This window comes from Vombatus ursinus, unplaced genomic scaffold (assembly GCF_900497805.2).
Source record: "Vombatus ursinus unplaced genomic scaffold, bare-nosed wombat genome assembly UNPS02014799.1, whole genome shotgun sequence".
In the NCBI taxonomy this organism is placed as follows: domain Eukaryota; kingdom Metazoa; phylum Chordata; class Mammalia; order Diprotodontia; family Vombatidae; genus Vombatus; species Vombatus ursinus.
Genome location: NW_020954577.1, coordinates 49,292,442 through 49,310,059, shown reverse-complemented (window position 1 = coordinate 49,310,059; position 17,618 = coordinate 49,292,442). Strand labels below are relative to the sequence as shown.

Here is a 17,618-nt window from a genome sequence, read left to right as displayed (position 1 = left end):
CAGGGCGGGTGGCAGCTGCTTCCTGAGCTTCCAGCCCACAGACTGAGGGGGAATCGCGTGGCTGATCAGAGGGGGATTCATCTCTTTGCTGGTGCTGACGCAGGACTCTCTTGCTTTGCCTGTGCTTGGATCTGGGTCACAGTTCTGGGTGGTGGTCCTGGGGTGAGGAGGAGTGCTGGTGTGGTGGAGCTTGTAGTGGTAGTGGAGAGGGAATGTTCTTCACAGTTCCAAGGCAGCAAAGAGTGCTTGTGGTCACTCATACACCAGAGCACAGGCCAGGAAAGGAACAAACACCTCGTTCTTGATCATACCACCTTGGAAGAACTGGAAATTTATAGGTCCCTAGAAGTATCTCTGAAAACAACTGCACAAAACTCTCGAAGCTTGGAACAGCATACTCTCCACACTGGAAGCAGACCCCTACCTTAACAAAGAGTTTAAAACTCAAGTTAATTGGCTGGGATCATGAGCAAACTGTGCAAAAAAAGTCAGACCATAGAATCTTTCTTTGGTAACAAAGAAGATCAAAACATACAACCAGAAGAAGACAACAAAGTCAAAGTTCCTACATCCAAAGCCTCCAAGAAAAATATGAATCAGTCCCTGGCCATGGAAGAGCTCAAAAAGGATTTTGAGAAGCAAGTAAGAGAAGTAGAGGAAAAACTGGGAAGAGAAATGAGAGTTATGCAAGAAAATCATGAAAAACAAGTCAATAGCTTGCTAAAGGAGATCCAAAAAAAAATACTGAAGAAAATAACACCTTAAAAAATAGCCTAACCCAAATGGCAAAAGAGGTCCAAAAAGCCAATGAGGAGAAGAATGCCTTAAAAAGCAGAACTGGCCAAATGGAAAAGGAAGTCCAAAATACTGAAGAAAATACTTCCTTAAAAATTAGAATGGAGCAATTGGAAGCCAGTGACTTTATTAGAAATCAAGACATTGTAAAACAAAACCAAAAGAATGAAAAAATAGAAGACAATGTAAAATATCTCACTGGAAGAACAACTGACCTGGAAAATAGACCCAGGAGAGTGGACTATCTGAAAGCCATGATCAAAAAAAGAGCCTAGACATCATCTTTCAAGAAATTATCAAGGAAAACTGCCCTGATATTTTAGAACCAGAGGGTAAAATAGAAATTGAAAGAAAGATCCTTCTCCTGCTAAGGTTTAAAAAAATTTCTTTTGTTGACTGTTAAAGGCACCTTTTGTTTCAACACAAAACCTAAAGTAGGAGGGGTCATTCAGTAACCCCCATGGTCTCCAGAACACAATGATCACAGAACTATGGGAGCAAATAACTCAAGGGGTGATGGAAGGGCCATGGCAGGCAGAAGCAGGCACCAGCAGGGCCCTATCAATGACTTGCATGGAACACCCAGCACAAAAGCCATCTCTGAGGAAATCTAGACTGAAGGTGGGAGTGGAACACTCACATACTGTCAATAGAAGGAAACAAACTGAGTGGCCCAATGATGTCCCTGTGATACAGAGGGAGCAAGGAGAAGAAAACCTCCTACACATCTGGGAAATCCCTCTGTGGGAAACTTGTGATAAAACCTGGCTGATCTCCACTGGATAAAAAGGAACCCATGGGCTGTGAGCTGGCACTGTGGAAGGTGTGCCAATGCTGAGGATGTCCTCTATCACCGTGGATTAATGGCAGACCGTTGTTGTCTGACTTATCTGACAGTACGGACTAACACACACTTCTAACACCTTCTTTTCAGTTTTCCAAAGTGCCCCACTTTGTAATTATGTCCCTCTTCATTCCAAAAGGGGGCGAATAGAAAATGAAACAAAGTGGAAAATGAAGCACAAGGACCATGGCAATGTAAATGAAAGATGATTCAAAGGAAGCTGAACTACAAGATCCTGAAAAGGAAAGAACAAAACGTACCTCCACACAATGGAGAGATCAGGGGTGAACATGAACAAAGTGACGGAATTCATGTTTTGGTTTGCTTTTCTGTGTCCCAGGTGTGAGTATGATCTAGAGCAGGTGAGAAATGACTCAGAGAGGAGAAAGGCATCAGTGAAATGCTTCTAAAAATACACGTGATAAATACGAATTTAAGAGTTTCTCAATGTCCAAGTCCTCGGGTCCCACTGACTTAGGGACAGTTCAAGCTAGGAGAAAATGGGTCCTTCTGCACCCTTCCACCACCATTCCATTCAGGACACCCTGTCTCCATCGAGTCTCTTTCTGTTGTTTCGCCTGACATGAATGTCCTCTAACATATACCATGGACAGACGAGATAGGGATGTCAGGAACCAGAGAGAAGGCTACAGGCCTCATTGGGGTCCAATCACTGCACTGGGAAGGAGGAACAGAAACGGTTGAAGGGCGCTGAAATTCCATCCAGCTCAATCAGCTGGCAAGCATTTAATGAGGACACGCTCTACGCTGGACCCCGTGAAAGGCGCTGAGGGGACGAGAACAAAACAAAATCACTCCCGCCCTCTTCAGATCCGGCAGCTGACTCCAGGTCCCGGGCCAGAACAAACTACGTGCTTAGGCAGTGGAAGAACCTGCGGCTAGGTTCTTGTGCTTCTGCTGGCCCTCTCTACAAGATCGCATGTATTTGTCTCCCTGGAGAGAAGGCCAAGAACTATTTCCTTCTCACCATCATCTGCACAGGGCCTAATCCAGTGCCTGGTACCCAGGAGACACTTTAGAAATGTGTGTTGACCTACAGGAAAACTGAAGGGGAAGGGAATAAGAGAAGGGGGGGGGGGATGGAAGGGGGGGCAGATTAGGGGAAGGGGTATTCAGAATGCATGCCATCTTGGGGTGGGGGGAGGGACGAGATAGGGAGAAAATTTTGAACTCAAAATCGTGTGGAAGTAAATGGCGAAAACTAAAAATTAATTAATTAATTAAAAAAATAGAATGAGCTGGTGAAGGAAATGAAAAAAGAAAGTAAAAAACCTGTCTTATCATACTATTCAGAAGGTCTAGTTTGCCAGTTAGGGTGAATATTTTGTCCTGAAAAACCCACCACCAAATACTATCATCTGCGCTTCCACATGTCTGAATTCTATCAAACATGCCAAACACGTAGTCCATCTTGTTATACACAGGAGAAAGATGGGCAGATTCTTTTTACTGGTGGATGGGTGATGATCTCTGTCATGCCTGAGTACTGTTTTGATCTGTTTTGTTTCGCTTGTCTTCCAAGATCCTTATACACGCATCTAGCCTAAACTGTTTACAGATGGAGAATCATGCCTTCTCCTTCCACAATCTCAGATAGATTCAAGTTTAAAAAACATTTAATTAAATAGACATTTATTAAGCGTAAAAAAAAAGAAGAAGCGTGTGCTGATCGGCCACCTGATGGCAAAGAAGAGCAGGTGCCCCAGGGCTGGCCCCTGTTTCCAAGAGGCAGGAGAACGGGCCCGGCAAACTCGGCGCCAGCGGATCCGGTTCGGGTACTAACAAAGCGCTGCCCTGCTGCACCGGATCATGGAGAGAGGATTTCTGGCTCTTGAGAAAGAGAGGCTGCTCCATCAAGCTGATGGTGAAGCTCGCTTCTTGCCTCTTGACAGAGAGGTGGTGGTCTGCAGGGGCAGAGCGGCACCGCACTTCCAGGTGTGGCTGAGACTGCGCCTACTTTGTTCCTGTAGATGGTTCTGTTGGGCAGGGGTTTACAAGGAGAGTCATGGGGAAGAAACTAATTATTTTTTAAAATAGCATCCATAAAACATTTAGAAAATCGTGCTAAGCTAAGCTCCTTCCTTTTTTCTCCACAAGGTCATTAGACCGGTTGGTCAGGAAATGGTTATAAGCACGTATGTTTACATGTCAGCCAAGCATTTAACACAGGGCCTCAAGTTATCCTTTGGATAACCCATCAGTTGGTTAAGCTGCAAGAATTCACTAGGTGCCTACTATGTTCCAGGCACTGAGGACATGAATGCAAAAGCCTGTGCCCTCAAGAAACCTCCATTCTACTAGACTTGAAGAGATTTGAGTTAGACGACGAGTTCTGGTGGATTCTAAACTTCTGAATGATATTTTAGGAGGGACACAGACAAAACGGACAGCTCCCAGGAAAGCCACAAGGCAATCAGAGGGCTCGACAGGCTGGCTGAAGGAACTGGGTATCTTTGACCTGAACAAAAGAAGCCTCTGAGGGATGTGATAAATGTCTTCAAGTACTGAAAAGGCCATAGCGTGAAAGAGGGATGCCCTTCTCCTCTTCAGTCCCAGCAGCAAGAATAAGGAGAGGAGACAGGAGATGCCAAGTGTAAGACGGAGGCTTCCTAGCAACATCATGGCCAAAAGTAGAACGAGACACTCCTGGAGGAGGCTGACAACTCCACCCCCGGAGGGGGTGCCGTGGAGGGGATTCTCATCCCAGGGTTAGAAACGTGTCCGAACGAGATGGCCACTGAGTCTGTGCCACCTCAGACTCTGTGTCTGTGCCAGGCCCACAAATGGACAGAATGGGAAAAGGAGGGACCTAGACAAAGGACTGACACCAGATTCAGCTCCAGGAAGGAGACAGACTGCCTGCATGAAGTCAAGGAAGCACATGATCAGAAAATATCCCCCAGTTCAGTTTAACTGAAATATGTGTTAAATTAAAGGGCGGGGGGGGAGAAAACCAGGCTGCAAAGGTAGCCTGGCACTGCAACAGAAAGGGAGACAAGAGCCTGACTACTGGTGCCCCAAAATGCTTGGGAGAACACCTACGTTCAATCCCACGGGCAACAGAGGGCCGAGGAAGAGCTGAGAGGCTGGGGGACACGGTTAGTCCTGTGCATTAGGAACCTGATTTTGGCAGACACGTGAAGAATGATGGGCAGCCTGGCACAGGAGACAGAGAGCTGGCCTTGGAGCCGAGAAAGACTGAGGTTGAGGCCGACTCGGACCCAGGCTGGCTGTGTGACCCTGCGTAAGTCGGTTAAATTCTCAGGTCTCTAAGACATAAGCTGCAGAGAAAGTGCCAGCCACTATTGGCAAAGGGCATTTCCTCATTGGGAGTTTCCGACACTACAAACATCAGAGGTCCCATCCCAGGCCCTCATCTGGCCTTTCTGTGGACAGACCAGAGTGAGGAGAAATTGAAGGCAGAGACAGACCAGGCAAGAAGTGAGGAGGCCCTGAATTAGGGTGCTGCCAGTGTGAGTGGAAAGGCAAAGGGGACAGAATCATTCTGAAATGACATACTTTGCATCAATTACTGAGCTGTATACCTAAAAACCAGTTAACAAAAATCAAGGCAACTCCAAAATTCCCTAAGTGATTACTTTTAATTTGTTCATTTCAAAAAATTACATGAAGTTTCCAAAAACTTCAGTGACACTACAAGGCATCATGACTACTAAGCAGTCTAAGTATAAAAAAACTGATCACACAAAAGCAGACACAGCAAAATGGCGGGTGTGGCTGTTACAATGCGCCTCTTCCTGCCCTGGGCTATTTTCTAGCATAAATTCCAAACTTCTGGCATAGCTTCTACCCTCCTTGCCACAAAGGACTGGGGGGCACAGCAATCTGCTTTGTCTCCCATAAATTGAGAGTCTGGGAAATTAAGAGTTCTACGGCAATCCTCGAGACAAGGGGCAGGGGAAGGAGATGCCCTGGGTTCTCCTAAAGCCAGGAGGGGCAGCTGCTGCTGCTTCAGACAGACAGGCAGGTAGATAGGTAGGCAGATATATAGGCAGACAGGAAGACAGACAGACAGGCAGACAGCCAGGCGGGCAACTCAGTGTAGCTGCTACTCACCACCAGAAACAGGGCTATCCATTAAAACCGCCCCCATCTTTTCCACGTCCTTTGCCAGCTCTTTCGACACCGCAGGGTCAATTGTGCTGGAATCTATTAATAAAGAACCCTTCTTCACTTTCCTAAGAAATACATAAAAAAATGTCTGTCATTTTCTGTCCTGAATGGACACTTCACATTAAAAACATATGGCATTAGCACTCTGGCCAATCGTTCCAAAGCAATGGAGCAGTTTAAGCCAAATCAAAGGGTGCTCCCCAATAATGGGCTATTCCCCCATTCTCTGAAAAGAAGAAAAAACAGACAAGCACATAAACAATAGGAGCAATCAGTCTCACTGATGTCGGTTTAAAAAAAAGCGAGACGACACGGTCACCACTAACGTGAGCACAAACGGAGAAAACAAGCTTCTTTGTCCCACACCAGCCACATGTGCAAATTTCACATCGCTATACACAGCTTCTCCTAGATAAACCATACGTGATAGTGAGACAGAGAGATAAAGATTCAGAGACAGAGACAGAGAAAGAGACTGAGGGAGGGAGGGAGAGGAAGAGACAGAGAGAAGAAGAGTGGAGGGAAAGGAGGGGGGAGGAACGGGGGGGAGGAGAGGGAAAGAGGAAGAGCGCCCGTCTACCCCCTTTGACACAGTAACCTTCTTTTACTTTGGGCACTGCAGCTTTTCTGAAATGATAACAAAACTGGCTGAAAGGGGAAGTACCAGGCAAATAAATTTGGGGATCCCATAGAGAGTCGCCATTTTTTTTTTCATTCTCCTTGAATTAACATAAAAGGGGATAAGAAAAAAAAAATCCTTCACTTCCACTGCATTTCTCTCTTGCAATGATGTCCCCTTTCTCTAACTGCAGCGGGGCCGCGAGGGGGTGCACAGTGCACAGAAGCCCCAAGTTCAACTCCAGCCTCAGACATTTACTGGTTGAGGGGCCCTGAGCAAGAGACTTAAAAAAAAAAAATCTCCATATGCCTCCATTTCCTCATCTGTAAAATGGGGCTAATAAGAGCCGTCCCTGCTATTGTGTGAGGAGGATAAAATCAGATCATGTTTGCCATGAGCTTGGGAAATCTTACAATGCAATCTGAGTGCAAGTTGCTATTATTAACAAAAATAAAAGCAGAACATTTCTCTTCAAGTAATTCCCATTGATCCATCGCTATTAATGACAAGACAATATTGCGATGCCTTTGTCTAATGCCCAGAAATCCCTTCCCTCCCTCATTAGCTCAGGGCCATCATCCTCCTCTCTCGCGAGAGAACGGCCAGAGCCCCTGATATAGGTAGGATGTGACAAGCTTAAGAACTAAAACTATTTTCACCAAGAATTCAAAAGAATTCACATCCAATTACACAATATAAGTTAAGGAAAATGGAATCTTAGACAAAATTTGGTTTGATAAACTTCTCTAGAACACACTTGCTCTGTATCTACAGGGTTAACCAAGTTATACTGCGCAATCTACAAGTATTTTATTTATTTACTTAGTTTTTGTTTGCAACAGTCATTTTTATAAGATTTTGAGTTCTAAATTTTTCTCCCTCCCTCCCTTCCCCCCTCCCCAAGATGGCATGCAATCTGATATAGGCTATACGTGTATAATCATATTAAATATATTTCCACATTAGTCATGTTGTGAAATAAGAATCTGAACAAAAGGGAAAAACACGAGAAAGAAAAAAGAGAGAAAATAGTATGCTCTGATCTGCATTCAGACTCCATAGTTCCTTCTCTGGATGTAGATAACATTTTTCATCACGAGTCCTTTGGAACTGTCTTAATCTACAGTATTTTTAAAAATATGTTGTAAGGACATTTTTTTAAAAAAATGTAATAAACATTTTGCCTTGTTTTTCAGTCAAAAATATCCACTTTCCCTTTCATTCACAAGTCTTGGACTTCAATATAAATTCTACATAACACTTGGAACAATCCTTCCTCAAATGTTTAGGTGTGAATTACTGCTTGGCTGCAGAACTCTGACAATCTCATCCGACTGGGTGTCAGAAGCACCCTTCAATGCAAGTGGGAGAAGAGACCTCCCGTGTTCAGGTTTAACACATCAATTAGTGAAACTTCACAAAATGCATGTTAGCAAGAGGTGAAATATAAACAACCCTAAGTAGGAAGGCCAAGGGCCACAGTATGACAGCACACCCCCAAAATACCTTCCAATGTAATCTCAATACCTACGTTATTAATTCTCTGATATTAATAAGAAACTTTTACCTCCAAAGTCTACCAACTCTTGACATTTGAAAGCCAACTAGAAAACTCGGAGAACTCCATAGACTGAAGCCTTCCAATTAAGCCATTGCCACGCATTTCCCAGTGTCTGCTGGACTTACATGGTGGAGCTCAAATTCGAGAAGTAAGAAGTGGGTGAAGCCAGAAAACAATCACCACCGAGGACAGGAGCACTGTCCTGATGACTACGAACACCAGACAGGTGGTGGCAAGAAAACAGAGGAGCCACACAGCCCAGTGAAAATGGGATCTGTGCATTTTCAAGGGTTCAAAAACTTTGGCCTGGATGATAAATTCCTGAATCAATAGTTCATATAATATTCATTCATTTATATTTGAATACTTTCCCCCCCAAAAAAAGTACTTCCTGTAAATGTGACCTGCCATGGGCCTTCAATAAATATTAATTAACTCTGATGATCCCAATAATTATCAGTGTTTCATAGAAACCCTACATTCAACTCCTTTCATCTCAAACATAAATAGTATTAAGAAAGCTTCAAAATATTGTTAAATTTTTATTAAATAGTAATATTTATTATATGTTATTATATATTCTATATTATATCATATATAATAGTATATAAATTATTAGTATTAAATTAATTTAAATTAAATTAAATAAAGATTATTAAATATGCAAGTCGCAGCAGGCAGACTATTTAAAAGAGCTAAAGTAACAGACATAACAGCAAGAAATACAAAAACAAGCCTATATCAGTTTGCACACTGTCTTGGGGAGGAGGGAGGAGAAGGAGGAAGGGAGAGAAAATTTAAAACTCAAAAGCTTACAGAAGTGAATGTTGAAAACTAAAAATAAATTAATTAATTAAAAAATAAAATCAAAAGTAAAAAACAAAGAAACATAAAAACATCCAAAGAGAGTTGTAAGGGAGTTAGTGGCAAAACTAAAATTCCTGTTAAAAAAACAAAACAAAACAAAACAAAATAAACAAACAAAAACACAGGAAAATTCCCGAAAAGAAAGAGAAAAACATAATACATATGTTGTTAATGGTTCAAAGGAAGAACCTGAAAGCTCCATCAGAACATGCAGATACGTACTTGAGAATCCCCTTAGGTCCCGTGTAAACTTCTAAGGCATTACTGCTGGTAGGCAGCATCGTAATAATTCGGTCTGCTCTCTCTGCTACATCTGCTGGGGAAGACACCACCTTTTAAAAAAAAATTACACAAGTCATTATTTTAATGTAAAACACGCACACAGCATTAGGCCTGCTTTAAAATTAAAGCTCAGACAGTTGCTAGAACACAATTATGCACAATTACAGTTACTTTGCCAAAAGGTAATACCCAAGATAGTTAGATAAACACATATGCTTACTTTGAGATAACCAAAAAAAAAAAAAAGATCAACCCATGACTTCACTGTCTAAAAGACACATTCCTTCTATTCCTACAAATCCCGTTTCTATGGAATCAAAGTGCACTGTTTACTTTAAGAAGTGTGAAGGGAGCTATGAGAGAAAGGGCAAACCATAGCGGTCTTGGGAACAGACACACGAATTCTCACGGGTTCCTCCAACTTAATGCCTTAGACTGGAAACTCGCTGGTCATATACTTTGGCTGGCTAAAGAAAACATTCTAACACGTCAGGCAGAGCAGCCCAGATACATTACTGACAATGTGGGTTTGTGGGAAGCCAAAGGAAACTGAAGGGGAGGGGGAGGAGGGCATCCTTCAGCCAAGACCTCTAGCCAGTTCACTGCCAGCCTGCATCCTCTTCTAGCAAACAGAAACCTACAGAGTGACACAAGAATAAATTTGAAGGCAAGAACAATATGGAGGAAGGGTCAGGCCAAGAGAGAAGCATTTGTGACCAAGACAGTGAGACTAAGAGGGTGACTGACCATCCCTGTGCATAACTGGGTTGGAATGAAAGAGTACGGTGTCCCCACAAGAGAACACAAGCCTCTTGAAAACAGGGGCTGTTTCGTTTTTTGTATTTCAGTCACTCAATGAACATTTAAGCACCTGTTATCAACCAATCAATAAGCATTTCATAAGGCTTACTACTGCCAAGCACCATGCTAGACCCTGATGATATGATTGATCAACATTTATTAAGCACCTACTTGTGCCAGGCACTGTGCTAAGCACTGGAACATAGACCAGAGCCAGTCCCTGACCACAGGAAGTTTCTATTGTACCATAGTAGACAACAGGTACATACATTAAGTCTATATAAAATAAACGGGCAGCTTTGGGAGTACAGCCCTCGTAGTCGGAAGGATCTAGAAAGATTTGGTGCAGCGTCTGCGCTGAGCTCTGGAGGAAAGGAGGGATTCTAAGAGGCTGAGAGAAGGATGGGGTATCCGGGTACGGGCAATGGAATCTGCAAGGGCAGAAAGACAGGAAGTGGAGAACTGCAGGTAAGGAACAGCAAGTACAGCCACAGCATGAAGGAAGGACAGGCTGGAAAGTGGGACAGCAGCACAGAAACAAGCATTTATGCAGCATTTCTTATGCCCCAAGAACTGTGCTAAGCATGAGAAATGCAAGAGAAAAGAAAGGCAGCCCCTGCCCTCAAGGAGCTTACAGTCTAACACCCAAAATGGAGTTAGAGGAAGAAGAGAAGAAGGAAGGGCAGAAGCCAGGTAGTGAAGAAGGGAAGAGGAAGAAAGTGCAGCCAGCACCGAGGGGAGGAAGAACCAGAGGTCACTGAGAGGACAAAGTACAGGTGTGGGAAGAGCAGAGGACAGGGCAGAGAGGAGGGCCTGGGCAGACGAAGGCACTTCAGAGTTCTTAATCACGTCGGCAGGACGATCGTGGCTGACTCAGAACGAGATACGACCAGTCTGCTGAAGGGACACCGAAGCACCAGCCCACGGCCCCTCTGCTCAAGGGTCTTACAATTTAGCGGAGTGGACAGTAACAGCAGCTCACATTTACAGAGTTTACAAAGCATTATCCTCACAGAGTTTATTATTCCTAAAAGTCAGAACTTGAGGTTTGAAAAGACGTTAAATGATTTGCCCAAGGTTACCCAAGTACTCAACCAAAAAGTAAAAAGTTCTTTCCACTCCAACATACCTCCACGCACACAACATACAACAAAACAGAACAGACATTCTATTATATTAGACCACTACATGCAAAGTGCTCTGAGAACTGTAAGGTAAAAATCATCATTTATGACCAGGAGCAGTAGGCAAAGCTTTCCAAGGAAAGCTTTTCAAGTTGGGTGGGTTCTGAAGATTGGGTGCATTTTAAGAGGCAAATAGGTAAAAGGGGCATAAGCAAGGGGGTACATGGCTGTCATGGGGAACAGCATAAGCAAAGATGGAACCTCTCTGAGAAATGGGTAGTCCTATTTGGGGTAGAGAACGCATGAGAGGGAAGGAGTAAAACTACAAAGGTATGCTGCAGGGAGATTGAGAGAGCCTCAAATGGCAGACTAAGGAGTGTGGACTCCTTATATAAGTAGAAAGTCATCTGGCAGGCAATCGAGTACCACTAGTTTTTGAGCAGGCTGGTTTTCAAAGAGGCAGAAGAACCAGAGACCAAACTGCCAACATTCACTGGATTATGGAAAAAGTAAGGGAGTTCCAACAAACACCTACTTCTGCTTCACTGACTAGACTAAAGCCTTTGACCGGGTGGATCACAATAAAACGTGGCAAGTCCTCAAAGAGATGAGAGTACCAGATCCTCTTACTCGTCTCCTGAAGACACTGTATGTGGGTCAAGAAGCAACAGTTAGAACCAAACATGGAACAACTGATTGGTTTAAGATTGGAAAAGGAGTATGACAGGCGGGACATTGTCACCTTATTTAACTCATACAGAGTACATCATGCAAAATGCCAGGCTGGACAAATCAAAAGCTGGAATTAAGGTTGCCAGGAGAAATATCAACAGCATCATACATGCAGATGATGCCACTCTATGGCAGAAAGTGAAAAGGAAGTAAGAAGCCTCTTGATGTGGGTGAAAGAGGAGAGTGCAAAAGTTGGCTCAAAGCCTAACATCAAAAAAACTAAGATCTTGGCAACCGGTCCCATCACTTCCTGGCAAACAGAGGGAGAAGAAATGGAAGCAGTGTTAGATTCTTTGGCTCAAAGATCACTGCAAACAGCAACTGCAGCCATGAAATGAAAAGACACTTGCTCCTTTGAAGGAAAGCTGTGGCAAATCTGGACAGCAGACTAAAAAGCAGAGACATCACCTTGCTGACAAAGTTCCACACGATCAAAGCTATGGTTTTTCCAAAAGCAACGTACAGCTGTGAGAGTTGGACTGCGAAGAAAGCTGAGCACCGCAGAATCAACACTTTTGAATTGTGGTGCAGGAAAACACTTTCAGAGTCCCTTGGACAGCAAGGAGATCCAACCAGTCAATTCTTAAAGAAATTAATTCACACTATTCACTGAAAGGTCAAATAATGAAGCTGAAGCTTAAATAGTTTGGCCACATAACAAGAAGACAGGACTCACTGGAAAAGACCTCGATGTTGGGAACTGAAGACAAAAAGAAAAGGGGACAGCAGAGGATGAGACGGATGGTGTTATGGAAACGATGAACGTGAGCTTGGACAGAGTGTGAGAGAGAGTGGAGGACATAAGGGCCTGGCATGCTGTGGTCCATGGGGTCATGCAGAGTCAGACATGACTGAACAACTGAAGAACAGCAGCGGAATGACGCAATGAGGAAGATAAACATGGCAGCTGGTGCACAGGATGAATGTCTGCTGCTGCAGGCCAGCATGGGGCTACCATCTTACACTGAGCTTAAAGCCCACTACCTGGGTGGCACGTTAGCCTACTGCTGTTCAAACTGTGAGTGAACTGGTCTCGCTACTCTGGAAAGCAATGGGCAGTTTTTCTAAGAAAGTGCCTAAGATGTCTATGTTCTTTGGCCCAGAGATCCCACTGTTAAATTCATACCCTAACAAGGTCAAAGATAAAAAGAAAGGCCCATATAGACTGAAATATTTACATCAGCACTCTTTGTAATAGAAACAATTAGAGAACAGCCAACAGACTGTGAGACATGAATATGATGGATTAGCATTGCACTGTAAGAAATGCAGAATATGAAGAATTCAGAAAAGCAAAGGAAGACTTATATGAACTGAGGCAATATGAAGTGAGGGGAACCAAGAAATCAATATACCCAGTGACTTTAACGATGGAAATGAAAAGAACCAAAAACACTGAAACTGAATGCTGTCGAATTATGAAGGCCAAATCTTGGCTCAAAGGAAGGGATATGAGAATGCACACCCCTACCTTCTGTGTAGAGATGGGACACTACTGGTGTGGAATGCTACGTATAATGTGGAACTTGGTTAGTTTTGTCAAACTCTTTTTTTTCTTTGTTATAAGGAATTGTTCTCTGAGAAAGGAAGGAGGAAGGTCATACTGGGAAACTAAAGTGATGTAAAAATAAAAGGCATTAATAAAGATTTTCTTAAAAGAAATGAATATCAGGGCAGCGAGGAGGCGCAGTGAATAGAGCACCAGCCCTGGATTCAATAGGACCTGAGTTCAAATCTGGCCTCAGACACATAACACTTACTAGCTGTGTGACCCTGGGCAATTCACTTAACCCCATTGCCTAACCCCTCCCCCCCAAAAAAGAAATTAATATCATGGAAAAACAAAGGGCGTAGATTTTTTTAATGATGCCAGAATGGGCTTAATGGCCCCCTTGGTGGCAAACTTTAAGACTATCTTAATTTTCTCAGTTTTTAATTAACTCCTTTTCATTTCCAACACCTTGACCAAGGCGTTGTATACTGAATAGTGCACTAGATTACTAGGAAAGGCAGGGGATGACCTCCCCATCCTCTGCCCAAAGGTCAGGTACCAACCAGGCCACAGCTCTTCCTAGCTCTCAAACCTTCCTGACTCTGAAGCCCCAAGCTTATCCTTCCTAGCCTCAGATACCCTGCGGCATCTGTTACAAGCAACGGCAGCATGGCGTAAAGGACATCCTCACTGTCACCCAGTCCCAAACAACACTCCCTGGGACTCCAAAGAGTCCTAACTCCAAGAGAGTCTGGAGTGGTAAGTGTGGACCAGCAGAGAGGCTGGGCAAGAGGCCTGAACCTTGGGCAGTAGAAAGAACAAAGGCTCTAGAGCCACTGAGTCTGCTGCTCAATCCCTCTAGATAAGACGAGGCCATGTGAATTCTCCACTCGGGGCCACAGTTCTTCCTCTGTAAAATAAAGGAGTTAAGTTAGATGGTGTCTAATTAATTCTTCATCTTCTCAGGCTAACAGACCATCTAGAAGCCAATGCCCCGAGAAGCTGTCCAGGATGATTAGGTCCAGAGAACTAACTCTCCCGAAATTCGCAGATTCTCACAGCAGTGCTCTCCAAGGGTTGCGGAAAACTCTAGCACGGCCTGCTTTCTGAACCTGCAGAGCACCGCTGAAGGCCTGGTGGGGGAAGAAGAAATTTCATCTTATTGAGTCTTCTAAAAGATAATAAACAATCAGTATACCTCATCTAAGTGTACCTGAATCTAAGTGTGCAGATCCCCTCAACTCAGACTCAGCACCCTGATGCTGGGTCAAGCCTGGTTGGAATTTCTTTTTTTAATGGGAAATTGGGGATGGAGATGGCACAGTAGATAGAGCAACGGACCTGGAGTCTGGAAGACTCATCTTCTGGAGTTCAAATCTGGCATCACACACTTCCTAGCTATGTGACCCTGGGCAAGTCACTTCACCCTATTTGCCTCAATTTCCTCATCTGTCAAATGAGCCGGAGAAGGAAATGGCAAACCACTCTAGTATCTTTGCCAAGAAAACCCTAAATGGAGTCACAAAGAGTCAGATGTGACTGAGATGACTGAATAACAACAAAGGGGGTGAAGAAGGGGAGGGGAGAAATAGGAGGAGGGGATGGGTAGGGGAAAGAGAAAAAAGAGGAGAAGAACAGGGAGGGAGAGGAATAAGAGGGGAAAGGGGAGAGGAAGGAGGAACTCTGCCATGACACCATGGATTCCCTACAAAGGCTACTTCCCAGACACTGCTTGGGATTCACTTTCACTGGTCAGATACTGGTCAACCCCCACAGCATGTGTGGAGCACAGAGAAGCTGGGAGGAGGAGAAGGAGGACAGTCCAGAGCAAGGCGGGGGGGGGGGGGAACAGTTCTTCACAGAATAAATTCCCATTTGTTCTGTAAAACTTGGACTCAGTCAAAAGGCCGCACCCAAGGACCCAGAAGGCCACGTGTGGCCTCAAGGCCGCAGGTTCCCCGCCCCTGGTCCAGAGTAAGAATCATGCCAATGTGGTTCCAGCTCCTTCTTTGCTACCAGAAAAATGGCCACCAGAGCCAGGAGCAGCTTGATGGGGAAATCACTAAAAGGAGATGTCCCCTGTGCATGACTGAGGGTTATTTAGAAAAACCGTGTTGCCCTTTCTAATCAAAACAGTCACTTATGCAAAGTTCAGTGTTTTGACCACTCAACCCCAGATTCCATGTAAGCCCAAAGGGGCCAAGAATTTGGCAAAGAAGATGGCCATGCTCTCATTAAACCTCCCACTCCAGTGTTTTTCAAATCACTAAAAGTACTGAAGTCTGCCACTGTTTCAAAACTACACAGCACTTGGAATGCTGCAAAACCTCCCTGCCAACATCTTGAAGCATGTGGCCAATATGGCGGAGTCCACTAGGCCAAAGGCTTTTAAATTTCTCATTTTACAAGGCCTAAGAGGCTGTCAAATTAAAACCCTGGAGAATTACTTAACCAAACATTTTTAACCTTACAACTTGAGAACAAAATGGTTTCCAAGTTTTTTAAAGGGAAACCAAAGTGAAGGAGAATCTAAGCTTAACTGGGCCAGAAAATTCACTCAGAAAGGCCTACATACTTTTCTGACCCTTAGGCACAAAGAGCAGAAGGTTTGTGGAAACCCCATGCCCTAAAAGCCAGGCCTACTTCTTTGGGACTGGACCTTAAAAGGAACCATCAGTATTTCCCAAATACTAATGGGGTGAGGAGGAGGAATGAACATTTTAAAGAAGATACCTCCCAAATGGTTCTCCTGCTTTGGTTTTAAGTTGTAATCATTCTTCTTCCAGACATTTTAAAATTTAAATTCAACTGAAGTTCTTGTCCAAGGTTCTTGTCCAAGGTCCTTGGAAGTTGTTGCCAGTCATGAAAAAAAGATAAAGACAGTGGAAAAATGCACTATTTACCACACGCTTCTCTCCCCACCCTCCAGTTGATGCACACACGACTTCCGACTTTGTGATGGCTAGTCCAGGACATCTTCCACATCTGGGTTAGGGTCCTGAGCCATCTACATTGAAGGAGAAAGTTCTGTGGCACCTGATAGCTAAAAAGAAGCTCGCTTGTGTAAAACACAAGAAGTCTTCCAATTCAGCAATCCCTGCCCTTTAGGCTAGTATATTGTCTATCTTTTTGCTGCCTTCCAACCACTCGTATATCTCAGCCCTCACAGGCTTACACTGACCCTATGAGCACCAACTCTGGTTCACTCACTGGACAAGCTTCTCTTTTCTGTTCCTAAATTCACTGAGTGACTTCTCACAGATGCTTTGGTCTGGTGTATGCTTGTACTGAGGTACTCAAGCGCTGCTGTGGTACAGAAGCTGCTGCCCAACCACTCCCCCACAGCCAAGAACCTGAGGGTGGCCCCCGCTCTTGAGGACTATCCAAATCGGCATTATTCAAAATGGGGAGAAGACGGACCAAAGGTACATTCTGAAAATGTCCCATCACATTTTTTTTTTTTGCTCTATGGCGAGGCAATCAGGGTTAAGTGACTTGCCTAGGGTCACACAGCTAGTAAGTATCATGTGTCTGAGGCCAGATTTGAACTCTGGTCTTCCTGACTCCAGGCTGGTACTCCATCCACTACACCACCTAGCTGCCCCTAATCACATTTTAACATGGTAATAAATGTATAATTGGGAAGTTATATTCTTGACCAAGGATCAAAGGAAAACACTTAATCAACTATAAATTATTACAGAATCAAAGAATCTGAGAACGGGATGAGACTTCAGGGCCACCTGGTCCAACCAGTACAAGAAAAGGAATGCTCACCATAACAGACTCAATGAGCAGCCATCTGGCCTCTGCCTGAAGACCTCCAAGCAGGAAGGACTCACCACCTCTGGAGGCAGCTCACTGCAGTTCTACAAAGGTCAAATGGTTTTATGAAACCTATCCTGACATGAAGTCTAAGTTTGGTTCTTTGTCCTTTCCACCCACTGTCCATGGCCCTATCTAAACAAAGCTAATTCCTGCTCCATGTGACATTCCTACACACACCTGGAAACAACTATCACGTGTACAAAGTGCTTTGTATGCCTTAAGGTGCTATAAAAATGGGAGCTATTACTGCTATTACTATTACAGAAAAAAAATAACCGTTCTCTTCTTGTCTGTCATAGTTCAGATAGAAATGCCCTGGGACATATCTCCATCCTATTATTTTTATGTAATGGTTAATATATACGTATGTGTGTCTATGTTCTGTACATATGTAATATTATATTTATTATATAATATTATACAGAGATATATGTAGATATATTATAGGCGGATAAAACAACACCTTTGGAACAATGCCAGTGGCAGAGAGGATGCTGGGAATAATATCTAAACCTCAT

At 43.8% G+C, this 17,618-nt stretch overlaps 1 protein-coding gene across 1 annotated transcript in view; it reads right to left on the bottom strand.

Moving 5' to 3' along the window:
* LOC114050669 (3-hydroxyisobutyrate dehydrogenase, mitochondrial-like) overlaps window positions 1-17,618 on the bottom strand; it is a 141,525-nt gene that overhangs the window by 107,655 nt on the left and 16,252 nt on the right. Inside the window, exons 3-4 of the mRNA XM_027872530.1 lie at window positions 9,064-9,173; window positions 5,738-5,859 (exon numbers count right to left, since the gene is read on the bottom strand). Of these exons, the coding sequence (XP_027728331.1) occupies window positions 5,738-5,859; window positions 9,064-9,173 (232 nt within the window). The remainder of the gene's footprint in view (window positions 1-5,737; window positions 5,860-9,063; window positions 9,174-17,618) is intronic.